General features: G+C 39.2%; 1 protein-coding gene across 1 annotated transcript; it reads left to right on the plus strand.

Annotated features, from left to right (window-relative positions):
- The first annotated feature begins 769 nt into the window (after positions 1-769).
- PROK1 (prokineticin 1) lies at positions 770-12,699 on the plus strand. The gene is made up of 3 exons (XM_063300108.1): positions 770-841; positions 11,339-11,464; positions 12,382-12,699. The coding sequence occupies exons 1-3, from the start codon at positions 770-772 to the stop codon at positions 12,499-12,501; spliced, it is 318 nt and encodes a 105-aa protein (XP_063156178.1). The 3' UTR covers positions 12,502-12,699.
- The last annotated feature ends 339 nt before the right edge of the window (positions 12,700-13,038 follow it).

Consider the following 13,038-nt stretch of genomic DNA (forward strand, 5'->3'; position numbering starts at 1 on the left):
TTCATTCTTTGATCTTTACATAATGCCAGAAGAAGTAAGACCTGTCCAACTAAAAACGCTCATCTTGCCCAACCTGATGTTCTCCAAGTGCATTGGGCTGTAATTCCATCACCCCAGAATGTACTCTCCCAATCCTGCACTGTCCACCACTAGAAATAAAAATAAAATACAGTATAACAGTCCCTGAGTTAGAACTAAATGTCTCAGTCAATGCCAGATATAAGGTTTGCCCCTCTAAATATGACAGTGAAACCCACTGCTTTTGCTATCTCAATCCATAACAGAAATCTGATCACTGTAGGATTGGGAGAGGATCAGAATATTTCGTAAATATTTTAAAAAATCTTCTCCAACTCCTCCCAAACTTAGTGCACCAATTATACACTGTCAATTCTGAATTTTTTTAAAAAAAAGTATGACTCCAATTCGGATATGATTTGTAAGTTTTCCAGTTATAAATTAAAAATGAAAACTCTAATAATTATGTCTCTCTGAATCTAAGTCTTTGAAAAACTGAAAATGATGGTAGTGTTACAACAGTGTTATAGGCTCACATCTCATCTTTGTGCTCTTGGATCATCGTACTATCACATCAGCAAACAAATTGAAAGGGGCTGAGAAGATGTTAAATAGAGAACCAAGAGACGAGGATGCGATCAGTTCTCCCAGAGGCAGGAAGGGAGAGACAAACTTGCAACCTTGTAGAGAGGCTGTGACATGTAAGAGAGTGTAAGAAGAAAGAGAAATAAGCTTTTTTTCCTCAAGCACCATGAAAATATTTATGCAAATCTTATGCTTCCTTCTTTTACTAACCTTGTACAAATGTGCAGTGATCACTGGGGTAAGTTCTCTCTCTCTTTTCAGTTTTGCTTATGGACTAATTGTAATTGTTGAAGAAGTTGTGTGACCATCCTGGCTGTAAATTTAGGGTCCACTTGCTATGAAGATGGACTGTGAATTTTGGCAATGGGGGACAGAACTTTTTCTAATATTGTTAACTGCAATAAATGGCACAGCTAATAAATATTTAAGCTCTAACACTGAGATTTTAAGTTATCACTGAAAATATGCAAGCCAAAACATAATAAAATAAAAATCAGGAAAACTGATTATTAACTAATTATTACTATTTTGCATTTTCACAGGTCCTGGAAGGGTAGAGGGAGAAAAAAAATGTTTAATTGATCTCAAAGGATTTTTTTTTTTAATAGTCATGGGCTTGGAATTGAGTCTGAAGCTGTAATACATACTAACCTAAAAAATGGGGTTTACTCCTGAGTAGAGATGCATAGAATTGTACTGTATGTTTATATAAAGGTTTAAAAGTTTAGTATGTAAGTTTTTAAAAATGGTAAGGTATTTTTATTTTTAAAAGTCTGTTTAAAGGTTAAGTTAGTGAATATTGATAATCTGTAATATATAATTATATTCTCAATGTTCATTATAAGGGATTTGTTAATATAGAAAGGCAAGTTTGAATTTCTTTAATGGTGTTAATGTATCTTAATATTGAAAATATGTTGTTAATAATAACAACATATTTTCGATATTAGCTATATAAATTCACAAGCTATGAATTTGTTTCTTAATCCCATATTAAAGTAGCTTACACAAAACTCTGTTTACAAGCTCAACATTGATATAGATAGTATATTTTAAATATCATCAACCATATTTATCCCCACTCAATATATTGATAAGTGTTTGACAAGAGAATTTTTTAAAAAGATTTCAGCAACTGGTTCTATAATTTGAAAAAAAAAATTGTAGTTTTTCTGATGACCAAAGCTGCTTCAGAGAATTCCTTAAGTTCTATATTACACTATTCAAGTAAAGAGATTGTTTGTGTATTATTTGCATATATCAGCTAACTGCTATAGTAGTATCTGCATCAGCTAAACTGAAATATCTCGTTGAGTAAAGTTGAGAGCATCATTCTCCTAGAAGTGAAGATTACTTATAGAGATACTTATTAAGGACACACATGTCCAAAAAACTGTTTTATACATGGACATGACAAAAAATTAAAGAAGAAGCAAGAAGTTGGTCCAACCATGAAGCAGAGTAAATCAGCTTCCTTGGATGACAGATTACATGATTCTGCTAAAGGACAGAAACACACGGTCAGTCAAATTCAATGGGGCTTCTTTCCAATATGGATAAGGGCATTTTGTAACCTTATGCATACTGGCTAATCTGGAAGAGCAGTTCAGTGCACACTGATGAGTGGCTACAGTTTTCCCCATTTCTTGTAGAGGAAGTGCATGGTGGTTCAATCCAAATTACTGGATGTGATTTAGAATCCCTTAATTCTAAAAATCCACATGCGTACCATGTGGAACAGGAACCAACCCCTCACTGTTGCAAATTGAAGGTTAAAACACACAAACACACATACCCATGCACACACTCCTTCAGCTGTCTACAGAGAGAGAGATTTTGATTAGCAAGGCAGCTGCATGGAAAGCTTTTCTGCTCCTCCCCATGTCTGGTGTCCCTGATCCAGATGACGAAAAATAACAAGAACTACATGTGATACATCCTGAAGACATTTAATTTAGTCTAACTGTATTGTCAAATATTACTACTTTCAGTGAGATTTCCTTCCAGGTAACTACAAGGTTTGCAGTATTAATGCTACAGAGTAAGCTACCAGAAGAGATACACAATTCTACAGTCATCTAAAGCGTGAAGGTCCATGAGTTCAATTCCCAGAAGAACCCCATAGTATAACATCTGGCTCCTCATACCTGATGAATCCCAGGAGGATGGAACCAGTCACATGGTGCCTCCTGGCAGTCGGTGTAACTGAAAACCTCCTCTTTATGGTCTTTTAGATAGGATGGCGGTACCCAAGGGGATATCTGTCTTAAAGCGGTTAGCATGTTTCAGTGTAAAAAAGAAAAAGTACATTACCATTAAAAATATTAACATGTCAAGGAGAAAAGATCTAACTATTGGATGGTATTCAATTTTCACATGGACTGAAAATCCCTCTTCCAACCAACTGTTATAAATGCTGGAAGCCTGCCCCCTTTTACACTGAAATAGATAATTCACAGAAAATGCACTGTATTTTATTTAATTTAAAAACTAACTGGATGGGGTTCTTCTTTTATACAAATGCAAGAATTTAAAGAGAAAGGGAAAATTAACAGTTCCCTTCCCCCCAAATAGAGATGTTGTTATCATAACAAAGGGTGCAGCACTATGAATGCTCACTAAAAATACACACATTCTATTTAGTTGGGCTTTTCCCCTAGTAGAGCCTGCTCAAATCCAGTGTCCTCCAAATGTACTGGGTCTACAACTCTAGGGGCGTCTGCAAGGGCGGGTGGGTCAAAATAGTGGTCATGATCATGTGATCATAGCGACCATTTTGACTTCTTTAACACACATGCCCCCAACACCCCTGTACAACTCCCAGAATATAGACTGGCAATTCTTTGAATTGAGGTTTTGACATATCTGGAGGACACTAAGTTGGGGAAACTGCCCCGAATTTGTTAAGGATTGCAGTCTGTTTGCAATCTGCCAAAGTAGTACAATACTACTGATAACTTTATTAAAGAATCCTGCCTTTGATTTCATAAAGATACTTTTCAGATAAGAAATTGGTTGGATCCATTGAATGGGATTGCATTGGGAACATATTATGTTAACCACTCAGTGTTATTTTTTTCCCCAACTGTGTGCTTATAGGCCTATCTGTGTGTTACTTTGGAAATATATATACGGGAGATGTATATTGAAAACAAAAAATAAAATAATCTATTTCATGGCCATATCTCATGAGCTGAAATCTTTCAAAATTAGCCTATTCTTCTGTTACCTGTATTTTAAAAATTGTTTCTAATGATACAAATATGCAAGTATTTCATGCAGATTTCAAATAGAAGCAGAATTCAGGTTAATCCAAAATCAAAAAGCATACTTGTCTGAACAATCCTCTCAGTGTACCTGAATGGGTCTGAGTCACAATCAAACCAAATAAAGGGGTGACTCTGTCAAAAGTATTGTAATAACTGGATGCTCATATTCTTGATGGGTTACTTCCCATTCCCTAAATAGTTCTGATGACCTCAGCATGGCAATTCACAGCCTGGCAGAATTTGATTTGTGTTTGTTTAGTGTTTCTTTGAATAAGGCTGATGTTTATTTCCTCATCTTTACTTAATTTAAACTATTTGAATTTTAACAGATGCAGAAAATTGCATTATTACGTATTTGTCCTGACATTTATCTATTTAAATTGTCACAGCTGTGGCGTTTAAGTGACTCAGATAATATTTCGATACAGTGGAAGTAGATATTTTTTAAAAGAGCAGCTCACTTTGGTGCTACAACCATCAGCACAAACAGAAAAAAAAATACAATTATAGGAAAAATGGCTAAAATGGATTTATGGCATTTCATCCAACTTCTTGTTCAAAGACAAGACCTATATACGCACTCTCTCTCACACACACTTACACTTACACACATGCTTCATTTCCATAGGCGTCAAGAAGAACCAGTTCAATAGCTATCACACTGTACAACAGAAGACCAGGAATTCAAGAAGGGGTGTGCCAGATATGCCTGAAAAGCAAAGGTTAAAGTTTAATGGAAAAGTGAGCACAGGAATTAGATAGAGCCTGGCCTATGAAGATTTTATTTTGAACCTGTTTTCTATATCAAGGGTAAGTCCTAGGCTATAGGAGGCATATGTGAGCTTGTTCCCTTTTGACTACAGTAGCCATAAGCAGTTTTCATGGTAAGCAAATAGCAACCCAGGACTGTACAGGTAGTCCTCACTTAACGACCACAATTGAGACTGGAATTTTGGTTGCTAAGCAAAGGGGTCATTAAGTGAATCCAACCCAATTTTATGACCTATTTTGCAGCAGTCATTAAGCAAACCAGGTGGTCATTAAGCAAATCATGAGGTTCCTCATTGATTTTGCTTGGCAGAAGCCAGCCTGGAAGGTCAAAAATGGTGATCACATGACCACAGGATGCTGTGTTGGTCATAAATTTGGGTGCCAAGCACCCAAATTGTGATCACGTGACTGCAGGGACGTTGCAATGGTTGTAAGTGTGAGCACCAGTTGTAAGTCAGTTTTTTCAGCACTGTTGTAAGTCTGAACCATCACTAAACAAATGGTCGGTAAGTGAGGACTGTCTGTAAGATGTAAGCCCTTGGGGCATCGCCACTTTTTTGGAGTCCTGAGTTTGGGGCCTACAGTAATTCTATAGCTACATGTTGCAACAATGGCATAGCTGAGTATAAAGAAGAGTGGCTGAAATTCCTAGAGAAAATTTGCTGCTTTTAATGGCATGGGAAAAGCAGCATTCTTTCTCTCCAGCAAAGGACTGTTCTGCCAAGGACAAGCTGGTGGGCTCTTTTAGCGCAGACTGTACCTCTATTGGTTGGAGCAAGGTAACTTTCTCTGTGCCCCAAACCATGCCAGTGGAGTAGGGGGAGTAGGGGGAATCTAAGACTCCATTACATGTACCTGGCGACAGCAACTCTGCAAGAAAAAGAGGGAGGGTGTCATCTAACTCTGTTGATAGATTTACGTTCCTAGCGTGGGAGAGCTTTAACAATATAAGGACAGAGAAGACTGATAATGTGCTTTATACCTTCTTTCTAGTCCCTCAGATCACAGTGGTTGCTTTTATATTGTGCCTGAAAGCTTTCCAATGCAAGAGAATAATGGATTTCCATGCTGCTTATTGTATCCCCAAAAGTTATTCTGCTTGCCAGGATTTTAGGCCAGAGTAACAATTAGCTGGTTCATTCTCAGTTTCAACCTGTGTAGTTCCCATTTACTTCCTATTTTGGAGATTAGAGAGAAAAGCAAACTTCTACCCTGTTTTTCACAGGTCTTTGCATGATTACCAGCAGGAAGGATAAAAGGATGGGAGAATCTATATATTCAGGCAGAGGAGCCAGGTAGCTCTGTTCCTTTTTGCAAACAGGGTAGTGCTGGGGGCCAGTATCACTGAAAATACAGTTCATCTCCTCCAGTGGAGTTGCATTTATGTTATCCAGATGCTTATTAACTTCTTCCCCACATCTCTTCCAGACTCTTAGGGAAAACAAACAACAGCACTGGTCTTGGAGTACCTTTTCCGTGGCAGCCCCTTCCTTGTGGAGGACCCTTCCCCTTGAGATCCAGCAGGCCCCTACCTTTTTAACCTTCCAGAAAGCTGTAAAGAGCTGCTTCTCCTCCAAGCATTGGGACTGGGTGAAGTTGGAGTTGGAAGAGGTTGTTGTGGGTTGCATCAAGGGAGTTTGGCTGCGGTGCCAGGTCTTCCTGTTGTTTCTGTTATTGTTTTTTGTTTTTAGTTTTTGGTATGATATTGTTTCTGTCTTGTGGCTATGAGCCACCCCAAGTTCTGGTTTTAAGATGGGTGGGCATAAAAGTATTTTAAATAAGAACAAACAAACAAACATCTCACTGATTTTATCACATGTTATATTACTTCCATTTCTTTTTTAAAAATGTACTTAACTGGTCACATTTATTCTGAAGGCAGTGGAGCTTTTAAGTTCCGATCAAAAACTACAATGTCCGTAAGTCTTACTTGACAGAATATGGTCCTCTGTTTGAAGGGCTGCTCAGCACAAATCCAGTATAAAAATTAAGACCTGTAAGAATGGAAAGCTGAGGGCTTGAAGTTGGCCATTAGCCAACCTGGAGAGCTAATTGAATAGATATGCTGTTCAACTGCTCACAGTCTCCTTTAGTATGACAAGATATATTGCATTTTCTATTTAAGCTATGTCAAGGCTTTCTAAATTGATACAAACACACACACACACACACACACACACACAAAAGCCAGCACATACAGATTATAATGCAGATTCATACCATCTGTTGCTCCCTTTTCTGAATATGCATTCTTTAAAAATTAGGCAATAAGTGAGTGGCCACCATATCTGGAACATGCTATTGATCTAAACCAAGTTCCATATAAGTTTTCTATACAACTCTCCTGTGTACTTCTGAGTGCTATAAGAATTTAGCTTTCTGAAGGTGCTGACTTGTCAAATTGCCAAATTGTCAGCCAACGTGATGGCTGGTAATTTGGTAGTTGTCATCTGTTTCAGCATATCTGGAATACACCAGATTGGAGTAGGCTGTTGTATGTGGCACTGATCTTCTGAGCCTTTTTCTGGCCTATCTGCTGAGACCTAACCATTTCTGCAGAGTAAATATCTATCCATCCAGGACTGATCTGGAATTAAGGCAAACAGTGGAGGCTCGGCAGTGTCCTCTGTTCTTCCAGTGAAATCTTCTTCCTCCTTCACCAGTATTCTCATAGAACCATCTCATTGCTCTCATTGCAGATGTGGGGCTTCATCTTCAAGGATAATATGGGTCTTGATTCTCTGACTGACTACGCTATGCAAATTGAAAGGTTAATGCTTTCGCTGACATCTGGTTACTGCTAAATGCTTAGAAGTCAACTCACATTGGAAATAACCATTTCTTTATTAAAGCAATTGCAAGTATGTGGAATTGGTTTAACAGAATATTGTTCCTGCTGAAAAAGAGTCTCACAGGTTGCCTCATTCTTTTCTGGAAAGCAAAAGCTATCATTTATCTCTTATCAACAGAATTACGGCATAATCAGAATTAGATGTCCATTGCATATTACACAACTGAGTTTCCTAAACAAAAACGAATTGAAGGAGTGGAGTAATATGAACTGCCTGCTTATTTTTGTTCCCCTGAAAAAAAGTATATTTATTGTTCTTTTGAGATGCCCTGTTTATGCTTCCAGCATATTTCAAAAATAGTGCCATATAAATGTCATTTCATTTTGTTGTGATGCCTGCAATTTTACCCCTCCCTGTAATAAATGATAAGATTAGTTATAAGCTGTCATGTTTTATTAGCCTGCCATCTCTTTCTTCTTCTAACTGCAAACCTGTTATACATATCTGCTTTTTGATTAATGTGCTCTGCAGAGTAAGCAATTTTGCCAATTTGCTGGGTTGATCAAGTGTTTAATGGCAAAGAAACTGGACTAATTCATAGGCAATGGGTGCAGGGAAGCTACTTGAAAACCTTGCTTGGGGCCAGTTGGCTTAGACCCTCTATTAGCAGTCCAATATCCATATTCTTACAAGGGCTCCAGAACTAACAGACTGTAGACTCAGTGAATTAATTGAAGAGAATATTTGTAGCTCAGGGTTCCAAGAAAGGTCTGCAAGAAAACAACAAGGCTCAGAGAGCATCAAGGACTCCACACTTAATGAATTATTTAAACCAAAATGAACATGGGTTTAATTCTGTGTGTATCTTTATAATGCCTGCAGGATTTAATGTCCAACAAACTCCTAACAAGCCTTTAAGGTGAAGACAGGTTTTGCTTACCACAAAATCGAGAGATCTTCCTAAAGAAGCCATCCTTAACTAGATGCTTTGCAGATTTGGATATCAACTCCAAAATCCTTGGCCAGCAGCACAGCTCTTTCGACATTTCTATTGAAAGGCATTTTATATTTGCACACAGTTGCTTGCTTGATCTAAGGACAATTCCACAATGTAACCTAAGCTGCTTCTCTCCTAAACTGCACCCAGCAGTTTCTTAAGCTAATTTAAGAAATTCCAGTTCACCTTGTAGAGAGTTGGCAATAGGACTGGATTGAGGCTCACTCTGGATTATGACTACTGGAAGATCTGATTGCTTGTTCTCTTTTTTTCTTGCCCTTCTCACCCATGCAAGGAAGGCAACCCTTACCGACAATCCTGTGTGGACCAGTCCACCAGTGCCTGCCTTTTCCTTTTAGGGATGGTTCCTTCCTTACCAGTCCCATGACATGCCTTTGATTTCCCAGATATTTGTTTGGATGGATGCCTTCATAACCCCTTCCCACACTGTCTTCTTGACATTAGAGCAGAACTGTTCTTCTTCTTTCCCCTCCTTAAAGTAGCATCACTGCTCTGATGCTACCATAATCAAAACTACAGGGAACAGGCTGTTCTTTGGTTCTTGTGTTTTCTGTAGGCCCATGGAAACTTGACAGCAAGGAAGAACTGATGGTTCAGCTTCATAGAAACAAAGCAGCGATGTTCTTGATTGCAAGTTAAAAATGTAAAAAGTATAATACAAGGAGGGGAAGATTTGCAGTACTGGGGTGGGATGGGGCAGGAAGGCAAGGGGAGCCTGCTTCACTAGGTCTGGGCAGAAATGGAAAGGGTACCCACTGGGAAATGTAAAGGCTGAATGGAGTATGAGCTTCTAGGGTTGGAGATAGTTCATTGGCTTAACAGGCCATTGTTGGATCAACTGCAAGATTATAATAATACACTGAGAGCGCAGCAGCCCTGCAGCCCAGGACAAAATGGTACAGGCGACCTGCAGAGGGGACACTGCAGCCAAACCGAGCCCTAGAACAGAATGAAGTGTTGGAGACCATTGCCTCTGAAGAGATTAAGATGGTCTGGGTCAGGAAACAGCAGCTTTGAACTGAACCTGGAAAACATAGGCACAGAATGCATTTGCAATGGGCTCAGGTCTGCCCTAAGTTGGGGCTTATGTCTCCTCCTCCTCCTCCTCCCTATTTTGATTCTATATCAGCACAATGGAGGTATAAGAACTTATATATGCTTGGTGAGCCACGGTAGTTTCTAACGTATTATTTGGAAATGTCCATATTTAATTGAATTGGGGAAATTATTCTAAAATAGTCCTGTGAGGAAGGGTAGAAGACCTCTGATAGATAAATCAAATGTGCATGTTTCATTAAGAGTCATATCAGTGACAAACCTGTTCAAGAAAAAAACTGCTTTGCAATTGGCATATATATGGCTCCTGAGTCTGAATGGTATTGTTGCTGCTGTTGTTGTTATTATTATTAATTGTCTGCCCAACTCCAGTGGACTTAATCAGTCCTGGGTCTGGTGATGTGTGATCTTTGACTCTTGATGGGGTAGCACTTCCCTAGACTGAGCTCGTGGCTCCTGCTCGAGGAGCAGGTGGCAGCCATGGCTAGGGGGGCTTTTGCACAGCTACCGTACATCTTGTGCACCAGTTGCACCCATTCCTTGACTGGGAGGCCTTGCTCACAGTCACTCGTGCCTCAGTCACTTCCTGGCTGGACTATTGTAATGAGCTCTACATGGGGCTGCCCTTGAAGACCACGTGGTATTTGCCTGTCCCACTAGGTCAGATAGAGTGGGCCCACTCCAAGTCTCTTCCCTCAAATGTTGCCATCCAGTGGGACCTAGGAAGTGTGCCTTTTCTGTAGTGGCCCCTGCCCTGTGGAACACAGTCTCCCTTGAGATCTGGCAGCCCCCCCCCCCTCTTAGCTTTCTAGAAAGGTGTTAAGAGCTGGCTTTTCCCCCAGCCCCTGGGAGAACAAGGTTGGGGCCCAGGCAACTGTATAGTTGAATAGATGCTGTTGATGGAGAGCCAGGATTTTCTTGTTTGTTTGTTTGTTTGTTGGATTGTTCTAGTGTTGTATTTTTATTATTGCTGTTAGCCACCCAGAGCTGTGTTTCACAAGATGGGCAGCCATAGAAATCTTTTAAATAAATAAATAACCAATTCTAAGCAGACAAACCTATATACATGCCAAGTAAACTCAGAGAAGCAAAATAAAGAGGCTATACTTCTGGGGCGTCTATACAGTTTCCTTCAAATCCCATTCTTGTAGCCACACTCCCATTCTTATAAGCACATCAGAAGGGATGTGCAGGCATCCCTGAGCTTTCTCTTTTCAACTCTTTTAGATGAATCCACTTTCTAATATGTTCCTGACTTCCAAATGCTTAGCATATCAGTTTGGTTCAAACATTGATCTCAGTGATCATTGTTTAGTCTGTTGACATTCTTGAATAGGTCTGCGGAACTGTGTCTTGAGTTCTTGAGTATCCATTTAACATAATTCAGACACAAGTTTAGCTTCCAGGGTTTAATTTGTATTGACTTCACTTTAATTGTGCAGTAGTAAAAAGCCTGCTTTACTATCGTATTACTGTACTGTATTATTCAAGCTGTTTAATTCCATATGTGAATTGGGTTGCTCATTTCCCTAAAAATAGAGTTTCCACATCCATGTCAGGCAGCCATTAGGTGCCAGCAAAAAGGTATTGTACCATATAGAAAATGCAGATATTCTTTTCTATGAGATATAGGAAGTTCCAACTTTTTGCTGCCATCAAGCGGTCACCGGCAGTTTTGCAGTCCAGATATAGCAAATCTAGCCTAAAACTAATCACTTGAAAAAGCCTTCTGTACTTATGAGTGTGATCATTAAACCAATGGCAAATAACATTTCCCCCTTCACACGGTAGATATGGCTAACTAGCATTCCTGTGGTGTCTTTTTGCAGGCCTGCGAAAGAGATCTGCAGTGTGGAAGTGGGACATGTTGCGCCATCAGCTTGTGGCTCCGCGGGCTCCGCATGTGCACTCCATTAGGGCGTGAAGGAGATGAATGCCACCCTATTAGCCATAAGGTATTTGTAAGTGGCCTCAACTAGCTCACAACATGTAGTATGTAGTACTAATTGTCCTTAGTGTCAACAAATGTCTTTATATTGATTTGCTGATATATGTCAGCTGCTGGAGCATGTGACACTTTCTACAGGCTTCATATTATTTATTCACTTGTGTATTAAAATATTTATATCCCAGATCACATGTACAGAGCAAAATGGCATTTGAGCATTAGTTGAGAATTTCATTTTCTATAGGTTAAAGACTGTTTTACTTTGTTGAGATGAATTATAGAAACAAAGCAGCAGTAACATTATCTGCTGCACAACTATCAGCTAAGCTGGGAGGGAGGCAAAAAACCAGAATTCTTAACTGAAGGTAAGTTGTTTCACACAACAATTCTCTTTTGCAAGGAAAGAAGACTTTTAAGAAAACAGGTATCAGCGTAGCCTTAGCTTCAGAGGAAAAAGTGTAGCCTTTTATTTCTCTCTCATGAGATGATTTCACACGTTCATAAGTCTCCAAGGGAGAAGTGGGCCACAACATTTTCCCTCTCTGTTTAGGCCTCCTTGTAGTTCCTTGTTATCTCAGAACTTTCTGGAAAACAGCAAGTCCTGGGTCCATTCCAAATTATATTGTAGAGTTTAGGTCAGTGTTTTTCAAACCTGACAACTTTAAGATGTGTGGACTTCAACTCCCAGGATTCCCAGCCAGCATTCCCAGAATTCTGGGAGTTGAAGTCCACACATCTTAAAGTTGCCAAGTGTGAAGAAAACTAGTTTAGGTAGATTAGGCCACATAAATCAGAATAGCGTCATTTTGCTTTTATTAAGCATAAAGCCTATTTTATGGGCTTCTTTGTACACTTAGCTGCTTACCTTACTTGAATGCAAAGTTTATTATTAATACACTTCATATTTTCTATTTTCTCTAAAAGGTCCCTTTCTTCGGAAAACGGCAGCATCACACCTGTCCTTGTATGCCAACCTTCATATGTTCTAAATTCACTGATGGCCGATACCGATGCTCAGTAGACTTCAAGAACATGGACTTTTAATGAAAAGTGCTTTGTGACCCTTCATACCTTTATACCTTCACAGCATGTTAAAAAGTCTTGAAGATAATTAAGTGTCAGTTTACACAGATGATTTAAATGGGGCAGCCAGCAATTAGTGATTTCTTAACATGCAGATATTGTTCCCGTAAAACAAATAAGAGATTCCAGAGCTGGGATTAAAAATGGAAACTTGCAGAATGACTACTGTGAGCTGGGTATATAGTTCTGGAGACATCTTTCTTTATTCCAGAATATCTTTTTATTTTAAACCAGGTGGTTGTCATTAGTGTTTCTGGATAGATAGGGTTTGTTCTCCTCACCTTCCCTACTCACAGTTCAATCTCGATGTGCAAAGCCACTCATAGAAGGATTGTAGGTTTTCCTGCAGCTTTGAGTAAACTTTGCCAGCTTCAAAGGGGTTTGTTGGGTTTTTTTCCATGCAGTTCTGACCCTCATTAGTACAATCGGTGGCAGATTCCCTGGGAAACTGTTTTTCCAGACAGAAATTAGAAAACGCTTAGCCTCTCATAGTGTTGT

Source organism: Candoia aspera, chromosome 3, assembly GCF_035149785.1.
Source record: "Candoia aspera isolate rCanAsp1 chromosome 3, rCanAsp1.hap2, whole genome shotgun sequence".
In the NCBI taxonomy this organism is placed as follows: Eukaryota; Metazoa; Chordata; class Lepidosauria; order Squamata; family Boidae; genus Candoia; species Candoia aspera.